The sequence below is a fragment of the Orbicella faveolata genome, unplaced genomic scaffold (genome assembly GCF_042242905.1).
Source record: "Orbicella faveolata isolate gen_17 unplaced genomic scaffold, um_ofav_v1 contig_25, whole genome shotgun sequence".
NCBI lineage: Eukaryota > Metazoa > Cnidaria > Anthozoa > Scleractinia > Merulinidae > Orbicella > Orbicella faveolata.
In genome coordinates, this window is record NW_028301553.1 from 19280001 (window position 1) to 19305000 (window position 25000).

General features: G+C 40.4%; 4 protein-coding genes across 4 annotated transcripts in view; 2 read left to right on the forward strand and 2 right to left on the reverse strand.

Moving 5' to 3' along the window:
* The window catches only part of LOC110043689 (retinol dehydrogenase 8-like), a 20957-nt gene extending 17291 nt beyond the window's left edge, over nucleotides 1-3666 (reverse strand). The window contains exon 1 of the mRNA XM_020749168.2: nucleotides 3230-3666. Within this exon, the coding sequence (XP_020604827.1) occupies nucleotides 3230-3572 (343 nt within the window). The 5' untranslated portion in view covers nucleotides 3573-3666. The remainder of the gene's footprint in view (nucleotides 1-3229) is intronic.
* A 2691-nt stretch (nucleotides 3667-6357) lies between these two features.
* Nucleotides 6358-9367, forward strand: LOC149109275 (uncharacterized). Its single transcript, XM_089293415.1, has one exon. The coding sequence runs from the start codon at nucleotides 7496-7498 to the stop codon at nucleotides 9182-9184; it is 1689 nt and encodes a 562-aa protein (XP_089149541.1). The 5' UTR covers nucleotides 6358-7495; the 3' UTR covers nucleotides 9185-9367.
* On the reverse strand, nucleotides 9265-13570 carry LOC149109276 (uncharacterized). Its single transcript, XM_089293421.1, has 3 exons — nucleotides 12295-13570; nucleotides 11408-11978; nucleotides 9265-11285 (listed from the first exon to the last, which is right to left on the reverse strand). The coding sequence occupies exons 1-3, from the start codon at nucleotides 12876-12878 to the stop codon at nucleotides 9612-9614; spliced, it is 2829 nt and encodes a 942-aa protein (XP_089149547.1). The 5' UTR covers nucleotides 12879-13570; the 3' UTR covers nucleotides 9265-9611.
* An 11107-nt stretch (nucleotides 13571-24677) lies between these two features.
* LOC149109277 (uncharacterized) overlaps nucleotides 24678-25000 on the forward strand; it is a 3003-nt gene continuing 2680 nt past the window's right edge. The window contains exon 1 of the mRNA XM_089294608.1: nucleotides 24678-25000. This exon is cut by the window's right edge and continues 703 nt beyond it. Coding sequence (XP_089150734.1) covers nucleotides 24678-25000 — 323 coding nt within the window.

Here is a 25000-nt window from a genome sequence, read left to right on the forward strand (position 1 = left end):
TGTCATTTCTTCGAATTAGCGCATGGCTGAATTGTACAAGCACCTCAGCTAAGAAGCTATTTCTAAACACTATCTTGAAATCACTCCCATTGGCTTCCAGAATCACTTGCTTCTTTTTTCAGCAAACTTTGAGGTGTAACACTTGCCATAATATCGCTCTGCCACAACACATTGGATTCAGAAACAAATAGCGAACAGGGCTCATTTAAGTTTTAGATGAGAATGCTGCTCCAAATAACCAAAATACTACTTTCTAATCAACACGTAAAAGCCAACAGAAACAGATCAAAGTGCTCTATGAGAAAACCCGTCGATTTCCCAGTGGATGATGATTGACATGTGTGGCTTACGGTTTATTCTAGTTATACGAGTTATCATATTGCTTCTGGCAATACTTGTTATGACAGCAGTCTTTTTTTTAATCTTTTTTAAAAACAAAAAACAAAACAAAACAAAAAAAGAATGACTTTTCGTGCATACTACATGAGGTACAAGAACTGGCAAACCTGCACTGCTCCGATGGATTTACTCTTTCTCGATTGAGCCACTCTACCTTGTAACTTCTCGTCGCCTTGCCCAACATATTTTTTCTTCCCGCCTGAAGACGAAACCGCAGTCTGCTTTACGCGATTCAGCGCCATTTGATCGAGTGTGAATAGGTTACGAATAAGATCGAGGCGACTCCGCTCGCAGGGTAGCTGCGAAAGATCTTCACAGAAATTGCCTTTTTTTCGCGCAACTTTGCAAGAACTCTATCGGCGCTGAGTAGTGTAACAGCGGCGCTGACTAAGCCGCATAAAGGAGACTACTAAAACACGTCAGGCAACGCTCCTCAATTTCGATTAGGCGATGAACACTCACAATAAATTTCCCTCCTCAATTCAGAATGTGTAAATCAATCCAAGCGATGCTGTTCAAATACTGTCAACAAAAAGTGTTCTGTGACCTTATACAACAGAACCCTTTTTTTCAACACCTCACCACTGATTCCAATACGTCCACTTGACAATAGACTTTCGTCCTAAACTCAAAACTCACCTAAACTCAGTTAACTAATAATGATCTTCAACGAGCACCATGATTTGTTTTGGGCAATTAAAATATTTCAGATAAAGTAACTAACCAAGCAAACGACTAACCGAACTAACAAATGAAATCAGCATCCTATCCTGATAAAAAAGCCCGTTTCCAATAAGCACCTCCTTCCCTGAACAACGCAATAGGACGCGAAACACACACGTGTACGCAATGCGGACCTATTTTTAAATTTGCATTGCAATACAGGTTAGCAGTTTTGTCCGTCATATAACAATTGAGAAATCGTAAGAAATCTCTTTAAATTAAGGATTTTCACTACTGGTGATATCACTCCTAGAGGTGTAAAATCCTTAATTGCAGTAGGACTTATACGATTACCTATACTGACTAATTTTTGAGTTTGACAGTTAACCGGACATTTTAACACAGTGGAAGCTCTCGTAAGCGGACACCTTCGGGACGCGAAAAAGCTGTCCGTACCTGGAGCTGGCCGCTTACGAGAATGGCTCTCGTAAGCGGCCACTAGAGTTGTAAGGTGTATATGGCCGCTTCTAAGAGCTTGCCCAACTAAAAATAAACATTGGGAAAGCAAAAAAAAACCACCGTTTTAAATGTTTCTTTATTGCTTTTGATAATGGCGATCACTGTATAGTGATAACTGTCGAACTATGCGATATACAGATTCTAACTGCAGTACAACTGCAATACTATGCGATATTCATGGAATTTACTTTCGGGTGTCCGCTTACGGGAGCTTAAAAACAAAGTCTAAATCGTAAGGCCTCCAAGTGTCCAAGGTCGCTTGCGGGAATATCCGCTTACGGGAATGAATAAATACAGAGTTTGTACGGGAGTTTTAAACGATGTGTAACCCTAAAGAATTATAATTTTTTATTATCGAAAATTATTTCGTCAGCATTAATTGCAAGTAGTAGATATCTACAGTGTCATTTTTTGTCAATATACAGTTTGTTACTGTTCATGTTACATGACTGTTTCAACTAAAATATCTATCACGTTTCGATAGTAGTTTGTCAGAAGAAGAATTATCTTATTGACAATTTTTTTTAACAGAATTTATTGTAAGTAGTACAAATCTACAAAGAGCAAAAAAAAAAAAAAAAATCAAATGTACCAGTAAAAATAAATCGTTGAGTTAAATATTACCTTTGCCCGTTTGGGTCTGTTAGATAATAATCTCTTGAAAAATAAGGGAGTGCGAAGCTGTAAAAACTCATGCCTTAAGAAAAAAAAACAAGGCTTAAATAAAAAATACAATAGAAATCAATTTCAAACTTGCTTATTTCTATGACATTAATTTACTATATTTTCCCAACGATCTCCAACACAATGTGATATCTTCACGTCTCATCCCCACCATCTTTCTACATGGGGCAGCACTTCACTTCCACTATGGAACTACTAGTTATATTATTTTCACATGAAATATATCGCGATATCCTCGTCTGGGTTAGGCATCATGTTTCTTGGCGAATTCAGTGCTTAACGTCATGACGCTTATAGGAATAGCGTGACAGCATGATGTAAGAAGATAGTCTACATGATGTGACCTTTAAATTTGTGGTCAATTAATTGACTCTAGAGACCAGGATACTCTTGAACGAAATTGTAGATATGTTTGTTTGCTTACATTTAACATAAGTACAAATGTTTATTCATTTTTCTTACCACAGTCAAGCGAGTGAACTTGAAGTTTTCTCGTTGCCTTTTTCTGGAGGGTGAGGCTGTTGGATTGACAACAGACTCGCCAGCAATCAGGAAAGGCGTGAAACAGTTGTTGAACCGGAAACTTAAGAATGTTATTCTTTGATTGGACATGAGTGAATACCCCAGATGTTTTTAAAAACATATTGAATAACGAAAGGGGAGTATAAAAAACTGTGAAAATTAGTAGAAATACACCTTCAGTGAGTTTAAAATTTTGTTTGAAGCGTTTGCATGAGATAAGACAGTTAACTGATGGCAAGTTTGGCAACCGGTGAGCTCCAGGCAGTCACGTAATTAAACCACTTTTCTAACCTTTTCAGTGTACACAACAAATGTGTTGTACAATACAAAACTGGTGACACAGTTACCTATGATTTATAGGTATAGGTGACAGAAAAATTATCACAACAAGGTCCTTACATTTGCATGTTACACAACTTATAATCTATACAACTCAACTCACCAACAGCATCGATAAATCCATCATTTTCCATGATCTCTCGAAGGACGCCGTTGATAGACTCGTCCGATTCAATATCCATTTGAAGGACAAACAACGTCTTATTTAACAGGTTTAAAACCCTGGAGTCCGCTAAATACTCACTGCTTGAAAGAGAAGGCATCGTAACTAACACTTTAAATTTGGAAAGCGGGTCTTCAGCGAAGGGCAAAGCAAACGCCAGATTCATTTTGTGAGAGTAGCCAGTGAAGAGGACAATTTTCGGCGCAGCTGCCTCTTCCTCTTTGTGAACACTTTTCCTGAATGAAGAGTGCTTTCTTTTAAAGCGGCTCGTTGCAGCACCCATCTTACTTGAAGACGAACCACAACTGAGTTATCCCGGCTCAGGAATGAAGTCACAATGAAGGAATGAACGTGTGGATAAAACCTGGGCCCAGGCCCTTGAGCTTGCCCATGGGCTACGTCACTATGGGCCACCCTCCCAAAAAGGAATAACTAGATTAATTATTAAATGCTATTTATTAACTACTTTTTAAAAAATTAATTTACGACATGACTTTAAGCCCGATTACTGGTCTCTTTTTAGCGTGCAAGCAGGCTCACGTTGGAGCACGAGCACAAGTGCGCGCGGCGTAGCCGCGTGCGGGAAATCGAGCGGCGAGGCCGCGAGACGAGAAAGTGATTTGGCGCCTCTTCACCAGAATACTTCCGGCCAGATCGCTTTGCTCTTCGCCGCTCGCAGGCTAGCCGCTTTTCGAGAAAGGCGCTCCTCCCCTTAAATCGACTGAGTGGCGTAAAGCGAACCTATTTAGAACCAATGAACCAATCAAGAGTTTTTGTTACTGGCGAACACGTTCTTCTTTCTCCTTTTTCCTTCCCCCGTTTGTCGAAAAAAGAACTTCAGAACTATGTTTCGCTCCAGGGGGCGGTAAGATACGAGGCCCTGGGAACGAGGTTGCAACTCATACCTTGGTTATCGGTATGTGTCGGCCACGCAAGCCAATAGAAATTTGAAGGAGGCAATAGTATAAAAGCTTCTAAACTACCCTGTGAATCAGGCATGGTTTAGGTGTTAACCAAAGTCAAGGTAGGAGATACATCCTCTTGCCCGCGGTTACCAGATTGTGCTATGGTCACGTTTTTGACCGCGCGTTTGTTTGTTGTTTTTACCAGTCATGGCAGAAAACAGGGATCATGTTTATGACGAAGAATCCGTCAGGTAAAGATATCATCTACATGGCTAAAATCTCTCTATTTTACAATGCATATATCTACAGTAATCCTAGCCTCCTACGCAGACAATCTTTGGGCTCGTCTTCAGGGGAGTAAGATTGAGGTTACAGTAATCGTAGCAAGTTTTCTCCTTTGCACCCCGGGGAAGGGGGGTACTCCCAGAAAAATTGGGTTTGGGTGTGCGGCTCGCTTCTCATAACCCTTACCCTATTTACGACCAAAATCTGCGATTTTCCCTACCCTATTTATGACCTGACAAAAAACTGGATTCCCTATTTATGACTGTTGCGGCTAGCACAGTTGCCCTAAACATAGTTTATAAAGGGCTTTTGTTGTTGGTCTTATCGATAATGATGAAAAAGTAGCTTCGTCTAAAAAACATAACCAATTCAAGACTAGAGTGCAAAAACCATACCCTGTTTATGACCAAAATGGCCAAAACCGACGCTCTATTTCATGATGACCAAAACGGCTGACAAACCATACCCTCTGGGGCGACAGGTACCTATATAGCCCATACAAGGAAGTACCCCCTTTCCCGGCTTTGCACGCAATCTCGTTCCCAGAGCCCACGTTACCAACGAAATTCGTCATAACATTGTCTAGAGGACCTCCCTGAAAACCACGTATTTACGTGACGGGCGCTTCCTCTTTAAATATTGTTTATTATTCTTATTATTATTATTATTATTATTATTATTACTGTAAGTAGTCTGCGGATCCACTCGGCTATTGCCTCGTGGATCAACAGCTACTTTGACAACGTTATGACGAAATTCATGATCAATAACAGCACAGATGGAATGTGACTCCTAAGCTGACTTGGAGACTTTTAGAAAGCTACTAGTAGTAATCAAAGATTAGAGCAGTGCGTTCACGCGAGTACTTTGCATGTTTGGTCTACTTTGGTGGCGTTCGAATTGCTCTATAGATCGACTGACAGATAATGATCTGCACGTGAAGTTGAACTCTGCGTTAAAAGTGTTTTCAATTAAGTATTAACTTATATTGGACAAAATATTTTCCAGGAAAGGCATTTCACTTGTTGGCGACACTAAGAATTCACTTTCAGATCGCTATCACTTGTAACAAATAAGCTTATTTCTTTGGAAAATAAAGTTTTGACCAGCGACCCTGCAAGACATGCCGTCGTCGAGCTACAACACATTTTTTCCTGATAACGCGGATTAAGTTACTTGTTTTCGAAGGCTAGCGGGTCAAAATACATGCAGCTTTGCAGAAATCATACACACTTCGAATCGATATGGCGACTACGTGACTGCGTGCATGCGCTTCCCTAGGGACAACGCTAAAACATGAAATCCAGAATCTGGAATCCAGAATCTGGAATCCAGAAGCTGGAGTCCAGAATCCAGAACCCGGAATCAAGAATTCGGCAACCGGGAACCGGAAACCGGAATCCACAAATCAAATAAAACAAGTTCTTCAAATACGCGAATGATACGTTGCATAGCTTTCGCTTGTGAAAAGTAAGAGGCCGAGTAAAAGGGATTCCGGTTTCCGGTTCCGGATTCCGGGTTCCGGGTTCCGGTTCCAGTTTCCGGTTTCGGGATTCCGTGTTTTAGGGTTGTCCTTTTTGTTGGCATAATTGCGAAAACAAAAGATGGTGCTGTTTTGAACTTTTCAAACATACCTTCTGCTTAAAAAGGAAGAGTAAGTATTAAAGAAAATGCTACTCTTATCGTCGAGAATGACGAGAATGTATCTCATCAAGACAACACGCGATTTCAATGCAAACTATCTGTTGAGCCTGGTGCAGGTCAAGACCACCTGAATATGGTTCAACTTATTGTGACAGGTAAATACTGTAAGATGTTCGTAAAGGAGAAAGAGTTTAATTTTTCACTCCTTAAAGAATATCCTCGTTAAACGTACTACGTAGCCTTATATTTGTTTTTGGGGGATCATTTTTACCGTATTTATTCGATTGGACCAACCTCGAATAAGCACCCACCTCTCTCTCTCTCTCTCTCTTCTACATTTCCCAAAATTTTTACAGGGTTTATTTTACTGCCTTCGAGAACATCAAAGTGCTCTAGATTTTGAAGCTTGGTTCTATTTTACCTAAACGTTTAATAGATGCTTTTTTAGCTTTAAAGCTGAACTTGTTGGTTTATTTTTCACAAATTTTAAGTTTTTTCGGCTGTTCCGATATTTGTAAAGGAACGTTCCTCTGGGATCGAGTGTTCCTCATTTTTGTGTTCCTATTAACCTTAAGAGGACCAGCTTTTTACAGAGTAGGAACATAGCGTTCACTGTAAGGTAAGACAAGAACATTTTGTTCCGAGTTGTCAACTGCAAGTGGAACAAATTGTTCCCAAATGAGTGATTTAGGACTGTTTTGTTCCGAGTTCCTTTTTGTACATGGAACACATTGTTCCTAACTTGATAAATTGGGTCTGTTTTGTTCCGAGTTCCTATTTGTGCATGGAACACATTGTTCCTAACTTGATAAATTAGGACTGTTTTGTTCCGAGTTCCTATTTGTGCATGAAACACATTGTTCCTAACTTGATAAATTGGGTCTGTATTGTTCCGAGTTCCTATTTGTGCATGAAACACATTGTTCCTAACTTGATAAATTGGGTCTGTATTGTTCCGAGTTCCTATTTGTGCATGGAACACATTGTTCCTAACTTGATAAACTAGGTCTGTTTTGTTCCGAGTTCCTATTTGTGCGTGGAACACATTGTTCCGAAATTAATAAAGAAAGACTGTGTTATTCCGATTTTGCTATCTGTGAATGGAATATATTGTTCCGAAATTGGTCATTAGGAACAAGTTTTGGACTTTATTGTTCCGATTTATCGATCCGTTAACTATGTATTGTGTCACTGAATAGGCGTGTACAGACCTGCCTGGGCAAGTTTGGGTTGTATCTCACTGTCATGAATTTTACACAATAGTAATGAGTGTGGGCAAGCAAGGGCATGTTTTGGCAAGTTGAAACGTCCTTTTGTTTCGGCTAAGATTTAAAGGCGATTGTGCTAGCCACATGTTGTTTAAAGGGAAAAAATGAGCAAGAAGTGCAAAGTCAATTGGTCAGATGTCCAAGGAGCATCACCCAAACCAAAGCGGCTTCACTTGGAAAAGGATGAAGCAGACAGCTTTTACCATTGCCCGATACAAGAATGTGAACATGATGGATTTCAAAGTCAGAGAGGCTGTAGAAAACACGTTAGCACTAAACACAGTTGGTTCTTTTATTTTGACGAAAGGCCCGATTCTAAACAAGTAACAAAGTCGCTGACGATTGGAAGAAATGAAGATGAGACAAGCGAGACCACAAAGCACAACGTGAAGTTACTTTCTTCATTTCCATTATCATGTAACATTGGCGAAGTATTCACGAAATGGTTGACAGGAAGTGCTGGCGGTTGTAAGAAAGATCGTGCCGCTCAACAGATAGTGACAAGGTGCTTCAAGTTTCTTAGATTTTGCTGTGAAGATGAAGAGGAGTTAACGTTTGAAGTGGTCGACTTTAGTTTGTGTTCTCCAAATCTGTTGTTTAAATTTATCGACTACTTACAAGATGAATGTAAGCTCGGTCATGGTGGGCGTTTGGGCTACATAGATGCTATTTCTGAATTGATCGACTTCAGAAAACTTCATGGCGCATCAGAAGCAGTTCTAAGAAAGTTCTCTACGACAGAGTTGTACCTCAAGAGAGCCCGAAAAACAGTTGCAAAGATGATGAGATTGCAGTGGACACAAGATTTAGACATCGAGACTCTGGAAGCAAGAGGGCACTGGGCAACAATGGAGGAGTTATTGGAGGTGGTGAAATTTCATCTGCCGCGTTACGAAAATACCGTGAAAATGTGCAAAACCAGTCCAGCCCAAGTGAACCCCTCAGACCTAACATTTGCCACAAAATTTGTAGCCATGTATCTGTTCATCAAGGTGAAGGGATCGCGGCCCATGACGTACCAATATTTGACGGTGGACATGATTGCCACAGCTAAGGAAAACGGTGGATTTATCGATCAGAAAACGTTCAAGACGGCTGGAAAATATGGCTTCGATTCTTTGATTCTGACCGACGCAAACATGCACGTTCTTAACGGCTACATCTCGAACGTTAGACCGTTGCTTAAGCCCCAGTGTGATTTCGTTCTCGTCACCAGAAATGGAGGTCAGCATGGCAAACTGGGCGAAACTATGAGCAAACTGGTTTTTGATGCAATTGGAAAATACACTCATCCCACACGTTATCGCCAAATCGTCGAAACGCAAAGCCTCAATCAGCTCACTAGCGAAGAGCAAAGGTTTTTGTCTGAGGACCAGAAACACAGTTCTGCGGTTCACTATCAAAAGCAACGATCGCGAGAAGTTGCCCTGAAGGGTCACGAGTGTCTTCAAAAACTTCAAGGTACCAAGGGTTCCGAGGTAGACGATGACGTACACGCAAGACTTGGCGGTTCAACGTCCAGCTCCGGGCCTTCAGTTGAGACAGCTCAGAATAAAAACAGCTCGACCCCCATAAAGGATACCCTGCCTAAGAGAAACTTGCACCTTCAGAGGAAAACTCGTCATGTTTTAAAATTCACGAAAGAAGAGGATGATTTTCTGAAGGAAGGGATAACTAAGCACAGGTTTGGACAGTGGACAGCTATTTTGAGAGATTCCGATTTCGCATTTCAAGACGGAAGAACGGCGGACTCTCTAAAGAAAAGGGCCGGAATGAAAATGTCGCTAGTTTGATAAAGAGACTGGAAAAGTGTGGACACTGACTTTCAATGCAAAGCTGATGGGTGTAAGCAGAGTTTGTTGTACACAAAACAGACAAAAATCAATTGCTTTATTGTAAATGCATCTTCCTGTCTCCAGATGACAGCAAACTCAACAAACATGTTATATTCTTTTGGAACTGGCCTATCGCCACTGTCAATATCACTGTAGCATAACGACTGTCTAGTTCACAGTGCTTTCAAGAACTATAATCTCTTAATGTAACTAATAGCCATAATATTTTTCCTTTAATTCACATCGTGTGCAAAATAGTCAAACGTAGCATAAGCGCAACGTGGTATTCCTTAACAATGCACACACTAATACATGTGCAAATATGAACATAGAAAGAATAAGTCGCACGCAAGCTGTCTTATTACAAGCCCATGAAACTACCAATCTACGGTTGCGTACTAGTCTGCATAAAACGAGTCAGGGTCATTTGCTTCTTGGATGGATGCGCCTGGCTTTGAAAGTGCGGCCTCTTCACTGACGTAGCTGCTACAGGGTTGTGAGCTCGAGCAATGCCTGGGGACGGTGGACAGATAGCTTCCACGTCGTCATTCGGAATGTACATTGGTGTATTTGGTGCCACCGACCAACATTCTTCGTCGTCTTCGTCTGAGCTCCTGCTTCTGGCAGGCAGATTTGCTGGACGCTGGCTGGGTGGGAAGACTCTCACTGGCAGCGGAGAGAACAGGTCTCGTATGAAATTCACGCAAGAACGGTCTACCAGCTCGTTGCTAAGGCAGAGCCTCTTGCGTTCTGCCAGGGCAGCCGGTAGTTTCAGCGTTCCATGACGCTCGTGATAACAGCGCAGTTTTTCGCAATTGATTTCCAGGAGACTTTGCATCACTCTTCGTTCTTCTTCGTCTCTTGGATCTTCCATTCTTTCGCTTTGCTCAGCCATTTCCTTCTCCATAGCTAAAAGCCACGGCTTCCCAAATGCTGTTCTGATCCTTTCCTGTTCCTGATCTTCTTGAAAGGCAGCGAGGTCCCTTCGAATCGGTGTGGGCAGCGGCTCGTTATGGTCGTGCGGGAGCAACGACACGTGCTCCACCGACACTCCCCTCGTTTGTAAGAAGTGTTGCCTCTTCTTATAGCACCTTTCTTCAACCCTTTTCAGCCTTTCCTTTTCAGCGAGATGACTTTCTAACATGTGGCTCAGTTGGCGGTGACGTAGAGAGCCAGGTGAGCATTGTGCCAGCCTAGCTTTCAAGGTCGTCAGGGTCTCGTCTTCATCGGAATCGCCGACATCTTCAATGGCGTCCTCTTCAGAGCTTTCTTCTCGGGATTGCGGTTCTGTCAGAAGGCCGCAACTCTGTTCTCGTCTACAATCGCCCTGGGCGGTTTCGTCGACTTCTTCGTCTATTAAAGAAACGCTCAAAATGTTGCGCAACTCCTCCTCAGGCATACCACTTTCGTGCACAGTGGGCATTGTACTGGCCTGACTGCTCGGGCTGTCTCCTACGATATTGTGCGCCCACACAATGCAATCCATAGCATGTTTCCTCAGCCACTTGTTTGCTTCAGGTTCGACACGAGGAAGACTCTTGAAGTGGTACTTGCGCAGGCGTTTGTCCATAGCTTGATTGTGAGCTGCACCAAAATCCATTTCCACCTGGCAAGTTATGTACATGGTCGCAGTGCAATGGAAACCTTGAGCCTTTTTCCACTTCGCGTCGTGCGACGTGAAGCCCCCTTGACATATGATTTTCCAGTCATCTATGTCGAGCAGGGTGGCATATGCCTCGTCTAGGAAGATAACCTCTGTCAGGTTGTCGATCATAGCCTTGTTGAAACTCTTTTGCTTCGTGACGCGAGCAATTCGGCTTAGGGGAATGATCTGAAAAACAGGTGAGAAGAGGCTGGTCTTTCCGCTGTCAGCTGAGCCAATAGCACACAGCACAGGCTGTTTGTGTTCTTTGGGACGGAACAACGCCAGGAAATCTGCACAAAACTGCCGAATTTCATCTTCTGTTAGGCTGTTCCTTAGGATTGCCTCAAAATATCTTGGCTCCGGGTCCTTGAGTCGGTCGTAGTCCACAAACGCGCGTGGAGTTGTGAGACCCTTCTGTTGAAAAGAGCCAAAACAAAAGCACATCAGACAGTGCTACAGATCGTAAAGATTGGGTTTGAAAATTTGATTGTATCTTCTTATTTAAATGTTAAAACAGTCCAGTGTATTCTTCTCACCTGAGATTCTGAGATAATCCCTTGGACGAACGACCCAGAGGAAAAGCTCCAAAACCACCCGTCTTGTACTTCGATCAGGTCTCTGTCAATCTTAATTTGGCGTATGAAAGAGCTTTCTGGCTCGCTTAGTATGGGCAGAACACGTTGAATATGCTGGACCAGACGGTCTTTGAACGCTTCGTTTCCCATTAGGCTGTGGAGGAACGTTTTCATGGTACACAGATACTGGAACGTGAACTGTGATTTGGCCGCCAGTTTGTACACCTCGCCGCGATACACAGCATACTGCAGCTTTTTCATCACAATTTGTATATCGTTGCACAAGACTGTTACTGGACAGGATAGGGGTTTGTGCGGCGGATCTGGTAGTGCTGTCTGCGATGTACTTTGCAGGTTGTTATCAAATCCAAAGGTGTCTAACACGAGACCAGCTCGGCGTAATTCCGAAACGGATGCTGCCATCATCGTTTGAAAACTCTCAAGAACGACACGAAGGCGAACGACATTTTCCGTCGGCGCTGACTCTTGGGATTCTTCGTGGAAGTCACCATGAAGCTCCTCTTGCAGAGCCCTGCCAATCAAAACAAAAGGTTTTGCTTACGTAAGGCAATGCAATATCTCCCTGGTATTACTTTGTGAAAGTGAACTGCTGAAATCAAACTCGCGATGTTTTGAAAATGAGAAGATAAAAATTGATCAATTATCGATAATCGAATAACAGTCTCTTTTCACCGGGCAATGAAGCATGATTACTTTGATTTTTCAATGATGAATAGCATTTTTTACCTTTCTGACTATTTATGTTTGTTTATTATATATTTACTTTCATTAGCGTGCAATTTAACAGAAATTCAAAGAATATAAATTGGTCAAATTAATCTACTCACCCGAGGCAATGCTGGTACGATGACTCCACTAGTTGCATTAAGCAGAGGTTTTTGTGGTCCTTAAACACTTGACACAGCTGATTCAGGTTATGACAGCAGTTTTTCTTTCGTGACGCCCTTGATGCATAATATTCCAAACCGCAACTTGCGACAGCTCTTTGGATTCTAAGTGCATTAATGACCGAGCCATTGTTTGTTTGGCAAGCCACCCAGTAAGATATGGCTGGGAATGTTTGCTTTCCCGGCGATGAAAGCTGGGACGCATTGACGGGCGATTCGTCATTCGATTCGTCACTCTCTCTGGTCTCCTGCAATTGTGGCCTTTTTCGCTTCTTGCTGTCCAATGTTGACGTACTTATCGCCGAAAAAAAGAAGCAAATTTCCGCCAATTTTGACAAGGTTAAATCGCATTCGTCGCGTTTCTCGCATATCCAGTTCCATGCTCTTTCTATTTCGGCGTCGCTAACCCGCCAAACGCACTTAAAAGCAACAACCGAACACAGCTTTTCAACCCTCGCAACTATCTCGCACTCCGCCTTATCTCTTATTGCCTTGCTATTTAACTGAGAGCAAGGTTTGCTCATCTTGCCACATGAACATGAGCATGAACTGAGCCGTTTGAAGTTCTGACTACCCTTAAATACTGTTCCGTCACAAACATGAACAAATTTTCATTCTCAAACCCGCCGGAGAGAATAGCAGAGCAAATCACAGGTGAAAGATTGAGAACTCCATTTGATCACCACCAATAGCTTTGCAATATTCTTTTTCTCTAAATTCTTTCGTTGAGCTCAAAAACAAATAATGGCTTTCACCTAAACACTCCACAATACAAATCTCCAAAACAAGTTAATGCTTTAATACATTTGATGAAGAAAAGATTACATAAGCGTTATGTAACCTATCAATAACTTTGATATTTCTGACAAATTTCTTGTGGTTAGTTCCTTTTGAAAATAATAACGGAAAAAAGCTGATAAAGTTAAACAAATGTATTCATGCGTATGTGATGTGATGAACAATAATAAGTTGATGAGGTGAATCTTACTCTGTTGTTGGCGTGTATACTGGGTATGGCGTATACTACGGATATGGCCAGAGTTGATTAACAAATTTACTCAAACCCGCTATATACGCTTAAACCGGTATATACGCCAACAACAGAGAAAGATCATTGCAACAACTCATTAGCATGCAGTAGGCACATTTCACTCTGTACATGGCGTGTTTACCGGGTTTAGCGTATAAAGCGTATATGAGATGAATTAATTAACATCAACTACTACTACTACTACTACTACTAATAATAATAATAATTAATTTTATTTATTATTATTATTAGTAGTAGTAGTAGTAGTAGTAGTTGATGTTAATTAATTCATCTCATATACGCTTTATACGCTAAACCCGGTAAACACGCCATGTACAGAGTGAAATGTGCCTACTGCATGCTAATGAGTTGTTGCAATGATCTTTCTCTGTTGTTGGCGTATATACCGGTTTAAGCGTATATAGCGGGTTTGAGTAAATTTGTTAATCAACTCTGGCCATATCCGTAGTATACGCCATACCCAGTATACACGCCAACAACAGAGTAAGATTCACTTCATCAACTTACCTTTCATTTTTACTGTAAGTATTTTGATACTTACAGATCAAAAAGTGATAGGGAACAGAAATTTTGGGAAACGATCTCTCTCTCTCTCTCTCTCTCTCTCTCTCTCTCTCTCTCCCTCTGTCTCGTCCAGTCGAGTTCCTCTCCTTCAGTGGTGGAGCGCGGGATCCTTTCCCGCATAGCGGCGGGCTGGTAATCGAGCCTACGTAAAATGTTGCCGTCGTTATTATCAAGAGGCTTTACTAAAGTAGCTCTAAATGACTGAATCATGAAGAGCTACTTGAGTAAAATTGAGTAAAAATGTAATTTGGTTTCGTACCGCAAGTAAGCTAACCGAACACAATAAAAACTTTAACATAACAATAATGTAGTGTATTGTAAGTAGGTTAGTTATTGTTGTGAGTAGAGCAAGGCAATGTAAGTAATTATGTGTTTAGCAATAAAAAAAAAAATAAAAAAAAAGAAATAAAAATTTACATTGTGTCTAGATACCCGGCGACTGGGAAGTGTTTTCAGAAAACTAGTACTAGATACCCGGCAGTCTGAAATTATTATAGAATTTCCACAAAATAACTCATTACTTAGAATAGTACATCTTTGTTTAGAAATGTCAAGCGATTTCAGGTATTATTTTTTTAGCTGAGGAAATTTTCGAGCTTGGACAAACTATAAAATCTCGATGTTTTGACATCGTGTCCACAATGAAAATAATATTTTTTCAGAAATGCCAAGCGACTCTAAATAATGTTTTGGTTTCGTAGTGGACGAATTCTCCCAGCCATACTACAAAAATCTTGACTCACAGGCAAGGTTGTTCAAAATAATAGCTACCCGGCAGTCAAAAATTCATAGATAATCTATTTCCATAAAGATTATCGTTTATTATTTGAAAACTCCCGAGAGTATTTGAGTATTTTGATCTTTGGTCATCAACACCACGCGATCATGTTATTCAATGATTTGAGTTTGCAAGTTGTCCCATGGACTTTGTGTGACTCACAAGCACGGTTTTTCAAAAAAAAACTATATATACCCGGCAGTCGAAAATTCTTGCCGTTTTTCCACCGAAATGTCCATTCGAACCTGCTGAGAATGCTCGATCTCTGTGAAGAAATACCAATGGATTTCCGAACTCAGTTGCAATTGACCACATGACGAAAGTCCGCTACAGGTTACCAAGACATGCTGAGTTACGACAGATCTACCATTCTACTGCATTCTAAGAATTAAATGAATTATTCCGTGGAAATTCTATAATAATTTCAAACCGCCAGGTTTCTAGCTTTTTGAAAAAGAATCAGGATACTTTTTAAGAGAAAGAGTTACGCTTAGATATTTACTATTCGAGTTGCTTCGTTGAGTATCCTCTTTATCTAATTCCATGTAGTGTGCTTCACTCTTCCAAGTTCTGCTTACGACGATTCTTTGACTTTTCAACATACGAGTTGTTCCACAGGCGGACCACCCTATGTGTTCATGGTTAATAACAGAATCTATGAGGGTTAATCTATGAGCATTCTCACGAAGCGAAGAGCGAGAGCTGTCGCATTCTCATCCCCAGTTTCCTCGCATTACGCTAAGAACGCTTAGGACCATGACCCCCTATTTGGCGACCAAGTACGACGCGACGACGACGAACGGCTTGCACTTTTAGACTCAGGCTTTCCTACGGAAGCCTGAGTAATTATGCGACTTTTGCATGCGGGGCTATTTAAGTCTGAGTCAGTGGAAAATATTTTTTAAAACTCTTGAGCTTGAGTTACCAAGTTTAAATGGTCAGTAAGTATATTTATGTCGGAGTGGGAGACTGTTCCCGCAGGAATCCCACAGGGGACCAAACTGGGACCCTGGCTGTTCCTTAGTATCATGATAAACGACCTTTCTGTAGCAGACTCAACTCTCTGGAAATAGGTACATGATACCACTCTTGCCGAGTCAGTGTCCAAGAACGAGATTAGTTCCATGCAGTCATTTGTTCGGCAGTCTGAAGCTGACGGATTTCAGCTAAATGAGTCAAAGTGTAAAGAGCTGAGAATTTCCTTTTCTAGTTTAGGTAGCACTCTAGGTCCTGTAACTATTAATGATAAGCAAGTCGATTTTGTCTCTTCCGCAAAGCTATTTGGCAGTTGTAGTTTCAGATAACCTTAAGTGGAACGCGCATGTTGTCCTCTCAAACTTACTACATGTAATAAGAGTATCACCTCTGTTAAAATTTTGGGTTTCAGTCTTAAATTGTAAATGCCCAAACTAAAGCGTTTTTTTTACTTTTTTATGGCTCTATTTGTGATTTTCTTGAATTTCCTTCGGTGAAATCTTCCAAAATTTTTACAGCGCATCGCATCCTGTGGGATACGAATCTCAAACACGAAAAAAGTACGGTTTGTACAGGCAGTATTTTGGATTTTTGCAAATTTATGTCTTTTACCGGTGCAAAAAAAACTGGTCTTATAGATTTCCCTAAAAACGAGCTCCGACTAAAATAAAATATTTACTACCAGTCTGCCAAATTTTACGGAATTTCACCGAAGGAAACGCGAGAAAATTCACTGTCAATTTTACTTCTTGTAGTCATATTGACGTAACGACTCCACTTACTGTACACGAAGCCGGGGATATACTTCGGACTGCCGATTTGTAAGACTTATAGGTGTAGAAACACTTTTATCATGCAGTATAGTTTTAATTATAAATAGTTTCGATATCTTATCATTACTGTATTATATTTTTAGGTACCGTTTTATTTTATATATTTGTAATTTTAACGAGTCATAAAGTTTTACTAAATAAAGCTATCTATCTATACTCAACTTCAACGGTGCATTAAACTTTGTAAGTGTATGTCCCAATCTGTTACAAGTGTTTACTCAACTCTGTATTAAAAAGCCACATAAACTTTTTTAGTGTACATTCAACTCTGTAAATTTTAACTTTGTTAGCGACATAAGCTGTGTACATAAATCTTTGTAAGTGTACATTCAAATCTGTTACGGGAACACTACTTTGTTAGTGTACATACATCTTTTTACGCACCCGTTTTTTCCTACCTCAGTAAGTGTACATTCAACATGGAATGCAAATGTGAAAATTAACGTTTTCAAAATTAAAGTACTCTATTCTTTCTCTTTTTGTGAGATTTTCTTTGTTTTTCTTGCGATTTTTTTAGCATTGTGAGGTACATTTTCTTTAGTTAGGGAGACTCAGTGCTGATGGAGTCATAGTCTTTAAGTAGCTGATTTCCCTTTTTTCCCTTTTTTTGTTTTGATAAGTTCATCCCAGTATTCCTGGGCCCATTTTGTGTATAGTAAAAAGACGCATATAAGAGGAATTTTAGAGGTCAGGCTGAACAGATTCTTTTATTTTAGGATGAACAGAGTGAATTTGGTTGGAAATATTGAAAAATTTTAGACTTTGCGGGGCACGAATTTTTTTCGAGATATTCCTCCACTACGGTCATTATGGGCTCAATGAGCGTAAGCTCTTCAGCTCATCATGCAGCCATTGCGGATTTTGACCTCCTGTTTTTGCGATTTCTGGTGAGTAAATATTGCTTTCTTTAATTGTTTTGAATTTGCTTTAAGTAAAATATACAGCCTACACGTCAAATCGAATTGACCCAGAACTAAACCAAAGCCTGTTTCAGACTTAGATCCCACAATTCGGCCAGGTTTGTCATGTACACGACAGACACTATGCCATGTTGTCACAACCTCGTGTTGTTTTTATTTCCCATCATGCCTTTGAACTTTACAAGTGGATAAGGTGATAAACGATGACGCATACATGCTAAGGTTTACGATCGCTGCGTGACAATTGCTATAAAGCTTCATTACAAAGCTACGAAATTGCGTTAAGTACCACTGAAATGCCAAATGAATTTAATGGCCCTAAGTAGAATAATATCAGTAATAGATAACGTCCTGAATTTCATAAAGAGGAAACTGTACTTCCTTGCTGATTGTCTTCGCTCGTGTGTTACACGCGTAGGCCCGGATCGATCAGGCGAAACAAGATATCAAGTTTAATGAATCTAACCTTAGCAGGACAGAATTCTTAAGAAAGCAAACACACTGCAGATAACATTGATCAACTCTGTTTCCAACTATCTAAAATATAGGCATTGAATTGATTATTTACCTGCATTTTGATCCCATTTGGGTGACAGTCATGGTTACCAAAAGTCACACAGCTTTTAAGATCGTCAGTGTCTCATATGTGCCCTATTTCTATTTCTTCCAAATTACCTACATTTTTATCTCAATCTTTTTTTTATCAGCTATTGAATTTCAGGGGTAGCAGTTAAAGTTACATCTGCTGGATTATTCCTGGCTACCCATAATACTTATTTAATAAAGAACAATAAGTAATTATTATAAATAATGTTACAGTCAAATGCATAATGACAATGACGACTCTAGAACTTTCATGATAAATGCTTCGAGTGAAGAGTGAATTGTCTTGCAAACTGACTTCATCAGACAAGAAGCTTTCCTTCGAAAACCAAGCTTGCACACGTTCAACTTCTTTAGCAGATAACTGATGTACATGTAGCTCACCATCACAGCTTCAACCAACTTACCTGAGATATTGACATAGTCATTAAGACTGTCTCGTCAGTATTCATTAAAATATAAAACATTTTGGTACGAATAATACCACTAGAACCGCGATTAATAGACACTGCCGTTAATAAACTATTAGACTACCTAATATCTTTGTTGTGAAACTTCTTCACTGCCATCTTGGAATTATGATCGGGTTTCACTTTTGTTAAATTGGAGTTTTTTGAGTTAATGGTAAATGGCCAATCAGAACGGAACTTACCATCAAGCATTTTTGGTGACCATTTGCACAAATCGTTGACAAGCCAATTTTTCTGTGTAACTGATAAACAACCCACATTTCCAGAACGCTGTGAACAAGACATTGTGCAGTCGAATATCATAACACGGTAATATGTATTTATTGGACTACACTTGGCACAAGCCTCAATAAAAACTCGAGACCTTGTTGTAGCTAGTAATATATAAAGTAAATGGTCAGTTATATTAGTGCACATGCATATTTATCTGCATCCACTCAACCTTCCCACCCTACATTCCACCAAAATAACAAAATAGGGTAAACATAATGCATATGATATAGAATATTCGCCTTTGATTTCGTCCTGTATTTTTTTGTAACATGGTATATGTATAAAACAGTTACACAAGCTTTCTCAAGGTTTACTGAGAAATGTTGCACTTGTCACTTGCATTTTCTTTGAATAAAATACCATACATAAACTGTGACAAGCAAACAGTGAAAATAAGGCTTTCACTTCATATAGACGACACAACATTTGCTAAACAATAAACACAAATGCTTGACACAGAACACACAGAACAATGCTATATTGTCCTAATCTACTGTACAGCAAATGATTCATTTACCCAATCATCCATTCAATTGTAAGCCTGCTGATAGCTAAGACACATGTCAGGAAGGAGCTTGACGCTTATTGATGTGCCACCAACATTAATAAACACAATAGTACACAATAACCACTTAATTTCGTGGTTAAGAACATGGATGAGTTGGCTTATAGAACCCTTTGATTTCTTTATGGTTAGTTATTGCAATCAGGAGCTCCTCTTTTAGGCTTGGCTAAATCTATATATTAACATGGATGTCCAATATTAAAGATGTACCTGTGGTAGTGATGCTGTTCTCTTATTTTTCAAGGTATGTGGCTTGGCGTACGGACGTGCTGACGGACGGAAGGACGGACGGACATACAGATAGTCACGTGACAAACAAAATCTTTTAGATCGATAGGTTACCAAATTTTCTAAGGTATGGGGCGCCGCTCGTGCGCCTTCGGCGCTCAGGAGCTCCGCTATTATAAACTAAATGCGATTTTGAGATGGCAATACCGCAATTTATTATAAGGCTCGTGTTTGTAGCCGATATGACGCGCGCTCTGATTGGCCAATTCCGAGGCATTATATATTTAGCTCATATTAACCGAGCTGGAGGTCTGTATGGGAGAATCTTGACCGAGGTCGTGAGTACAGACCGAACGCAGTGAGGTCTGTACACACGACCGAGGTCAAGATTCTCCCATACAGATCGACTTAGCTCGGTTAATAAGATGTTTATTATATGGCAAAGAGGAAAACTTTAATTCGTTTAATGTAACTGGTTTGCTGACAGTTTGCTTGCGAACGGCGATGAGCTTAACTTAAACCTGCCGAAATTTGCTCGTCCTCTTTACTTTTTTTTTTGTCATCAGGCTTTTTGGCATTTCCATAAATGATTGAGAAGAAAATACAAGAAAACGGTGAACATTTTTGTATTTTAGTTTGCTACTTTTTCAACGCAAAATGAAACCGGTCTGGCTAGATGCCGGTCTAGACGGGAAAATCTAGACCGCGGTCAATATCGATTTCAGCCAATCAAATTCGTGAATTCGGTAGTTCCCAGTCTTTGTGAGACACAGCCATATAAAAATCTCCCGTAATGCCCACGGGCCGATTATGGGTCTGCTAAACCAACGCAAAAAGCCATATAGTAAACAACTAATTAACCTCGAACGTTAACTGTCTTTACGGGAAAATGTCAAACCTCGGCCTTACTGTATTGACTTCGCTATCGCTCGGTCAATACGGCAAGGTCTCGGTTTGAGATTTTCCCATAATGATGTCACTTTCGGTTAATAAGTAGTTATTATATTTTTCTCAGCTCGTGAGCGGGCGGAATTCAACAAATCCTGCAATCTGATTGGTTCCTGATGCGGGCGGAATTTTCTCATCCGGACCGCCACAAAGGGAGGAATCCGGCACCCTGGTCAAGTTAATCCATTTTCGTGAACGTATTACAGAGTATTAGCGGTAATCATCAATCTTTCGCCCTTTTTACACTTCCAGACGATTAATCAACGGAAGTTTATCTCCATACACCTTTAAATGGCAAGGAGAGTCACTGTAATTAAATTCAATTGAGTTTTTTAAAGTTGTGAGAGTTTGCTTAGTTGTTTGTGGCTCGGCGCTGTAATGGCGCGTAATTCTGTGTCTCTCTCTGTACAATTTTAAGTAAAAAATGAGTCAATTTCAGTCGAGATCGTTGCTGTATTTGGGATAATTTTAGTGGAGTACACTTAACTATCTTAGCTATCTGCTATCTTAGCTAACTGCTACTCAATTTACGGTAGAAAAGTCTGATTTCGAGTCATTCGCAACGACTGACAGAGATTGTTTTTGTAGTACAACTTCAAACTTTGCACCAAAATTTCACACCGGAAAAACACTTTTGGAGAACTTAACTGGTGAATTGAATCCAACCACCGTAAAGTAGTTCGAAATAAATCTGTTCTTTAATACATCTTTCTGATGTTGCGGAATTTTTGTTCCGTCCGCTGGTTCAATTGAGGACTGTATCCATCACACTCAGAAACACGAGTTTATTCGTCTAACCTTACACTCTCAAGGGTTCTACTATCTGAATAAAACGTAAGTGAGCTTACAGTTTTCACTGCTATCTTGTGCAATACAGTACTTTACCTGTCACATGTACAGCTTACAGTATTATAACTATCGTACGATGTACCTAGTTCACATGATCTCCTTCCTTATTTGGTTCAATTAATGCGTGCAAAGTACATCAGCTGCTAAACTGCGGAATAGTTCAATTTACTGTGAAATGTTACACTCTATCACGTAATCATTGACTAATTCCTTCAGTGTACATTTAATATTTGACTTATTATTAATAGACAACTAACTTATTTTTTGTCCACCCAAAGGCATCGACACATTTAACTTGCAGCCCATCGAAAGCGCGATAGACGAAAACATCTGGTACAAGAAGCTCCCCTTGAAGAGAAACGGCCTTGCAAACATCATGAAACGAGTGGCACAGACAGCAGAGATCCAAAACGAGGGGAACGTCACCAACTCATCGGGTCAACAGCTATTCAAAGCCTTCGAGATCATTTCGATCCTTTGGTAATCTTAGAGCTCACTGGTCATGTTAATCGCGGTTCCATCCAGTCCTACAGCCACAATTCAATACAAACACAGAGGGATATGTTTGACAGATTGGCAGAACCACGAAGATCCTCTACAAAGGTCCTCATCAATACAGCTACAACTGTAAATGTCTGCAGTTCCGAGCAGCAACAGTTCTTCGTCAATTTGTTCAACTGCACAACCTTGCAATCTTGCCAGATTAACATTAAATTTCATTTTTCTTGTTTTAATCCAATGCTTTGCTTTTTAATATTTTAGTGTGTCTCATATCTTTTTTTATATATATTATCGTTGCATATTTGAGAATCTTTCTATATTTTAAATTTTTAACACGTCATCTTTTTATTCTGTAAAGATTTATTTGAGGGCCACTGGATTTTCAGTGATTACTGTCATGTGCTACCAAGTGGGGGCTGGTAGCTACCTGTGATCTCGCCGCTCCTCTGGTTTCTATGATCGCCCCAGTAAAGAAATCTGTCAATCATTTGAGAACCGTAACGAGCATGCGCATAACGCGAAAATAACGCGAGGAAACCGAAATATTTGGTGATGGACAAAACACTGACCCCTAGTCCATGGACTACCCTAATGGACTACCCTCAAATGGACTACCCCTAAAAAATGCTATTTCAGATGAGTGGTATGTTAAGAAGCTGCGATTATATACTTACACTGCACGGAGGATGCTTTTCTTTTCACTCCGCATCGCCTTCAGCCGCCATTTTGAATAACTACACTGAATAAAATTGATCCAATCCAGACAACTCTTTTCCGAAAACGTTTATTTAGAGAATAAAGATGTTGTTGTTGTTATTGTTGTTGTTGCTGTTGCTAAAGGGACAGTCTCTGGGATGTTGTGGCACAGTGGGCTTAATAGCGACTTTGTTGATGATTTGTCCAAGTATGCTGTTTCAAAATTGGTCCATACTCCGGTAACAAAGGAGGAGGAAGCTTCGATAGACTACCATATACTGAGTCTCGCAAAACCACAAAAATTTCCACATAATTATAGTCCAGGCCAGCCAAGAATACTACTGCTTCCACTCCACTCTGAATTTTTGTAGCGTAGTCGTTGGAATTTCTTGCTGTGCCATAGCTTTATCCTCATTCCCATTTCTATTTCATTTTGATACACTCGGGAGAAAAAAACAGAAGACTAGCTGCTTCTGTGCCATAATTTTCGGCACAAAACAAGCAAAACAAATCATGAGTAACATCCTGAAGATCATTTCGTCTGTTCGAGAAAGACTGAGCTACTGAATCACATGGGAGCAAGACTGAGTTGTCCACGGAATATTTGATTTGATTTGAGTCTACGCTGTTTGTGCACAGCGATTGTTTTACTCAATTTAGTTACTCAAAATGGCGGTGAAGGCGTTGCGGAACGAAAAGAAAAGCAACCTCCGTGCAGTGTAAGTATATAATCGCAGCTTTCTTAACATACCACTCATCTGGAATAGTATTTGTGGAATAGTATTTATTTACAGTGTGGGACCCAGTTCTCGGCCACTTTTTGTTCAGCGTTTATTTTTCGCGCCACAAATGAATCTGAATAAAAAGCAATTGTTTCCAAAGGTAGCTTGATTCCTTGTCTTCCGTTCTGCCGAGCTTTGTTTCGTCCTGCCGAGTTTTTCTGTGAGCACGTCGAGGTGACGCGAAGGTGGGGGAATTTGGTTTTCCCGAAAACGTGCTTGTTTACGGCTACTCGAATTACATGGTTTTATTCAAGTTTATATTTTGTCCGTCTAGAAGGCCCAAATGAAAAAAAAGCTATCTGTTAAATATAAACTTTTCCTGGCCTGTTTAATTCTTTGACCTAAATTCACCCCTCAATATTTCCTTAGTGCTTTTGCGTATTTGCCTATTCTCGGCCACCCTGCTCGCCTTCAACACTAAAAGCGCTCATAGTTTTGTGTGGAGTATTCGTGTTAAGTCACTTGTAAAACTAAAGCTGTAATGGGATAGCATGCTGAAAACTATGAGCTCTGACTTAACCCCGTTTTAAATACCCAACTCTTTTTTAGCCTCGCTTGACTGCACTTAAGAGAAAAACTAGGTGTGCAAAAAAACTTCCTTTTCTAACATGAAACAAAGCTCCTTAAGGATAATTTGTGATCGAAATATCAAAACACAAGCCTTATAAGTGATTTAACAACAAGAAATGGTAATAAAGCGTTGTTTATTCTGAGGAATCGCGTGCACTCTTTTATGGCCGAGAACTGGGCCTGCTGGCCGATCACTGGGCTCACGAACGAAGCCTCCATTTTCGTTATTACTCGGGAGAAAACAGCGTTGAGCAGTCGATAGCTCTACATGTGTAAACTGAATGCTGAAGCTAGTTATGCGTGAAATTTTAAGTCCTTACGGCTATTCCAAGGTAAGAAATAAAAGTTTATGTTTTTTGTGGCCGAGAACTGGGCCCCATACTGTAGTCCATTTTAGGGTAGTCCATTTGGGTAGTCCACGGACTAGGGGTCACTGTTTTGTCCATCACCATCGCAGCCTCTTAACATACCACTCATCTGAAATAGCATTTTTTAGGGGTAGCCCATTCGAGGGTAGTCCATTTGGGTAGTCCATTAGGGTAGTCCATGGTAGGTAGGTCAGTGTTTTGTCCAATACCGCCAATTGACCCCTTCGTCTAAACTTGCAGTCGCACCTTCACTTGCAGAAACGTCGAAAGGAAAATCAAAATTGCCTGGAAATGTCTCGATGGCTTCAGAACACATCTAAGTCCTTCTAAATCACCTGGAAACGTCTTGATGGCTCCGGAAACACATCCAACTTCTTCTAAATTGCCTGGAAATATCTCGATAGCTTCCGAAACACATCTAAGTCCTCCTAAATCACCTGGAGGTGATGTAAAGATGGCCTTGGAAACACATTTAACTACTCCTACATCGCCCGAAAATGTCTCGATGGCTTCAGAAGTTCATCTGACTTCTTATACATCGCATGGAAATGTCTTAACGACTTCGGAAACACCCTTGACTCCTTCCACATCAGGTATTTCCAATACTTATAGCTTAGAAACGCAAGTAAAACTACCTAAACTAGACCTGAGAAAGTTTGATGGAGACATAAG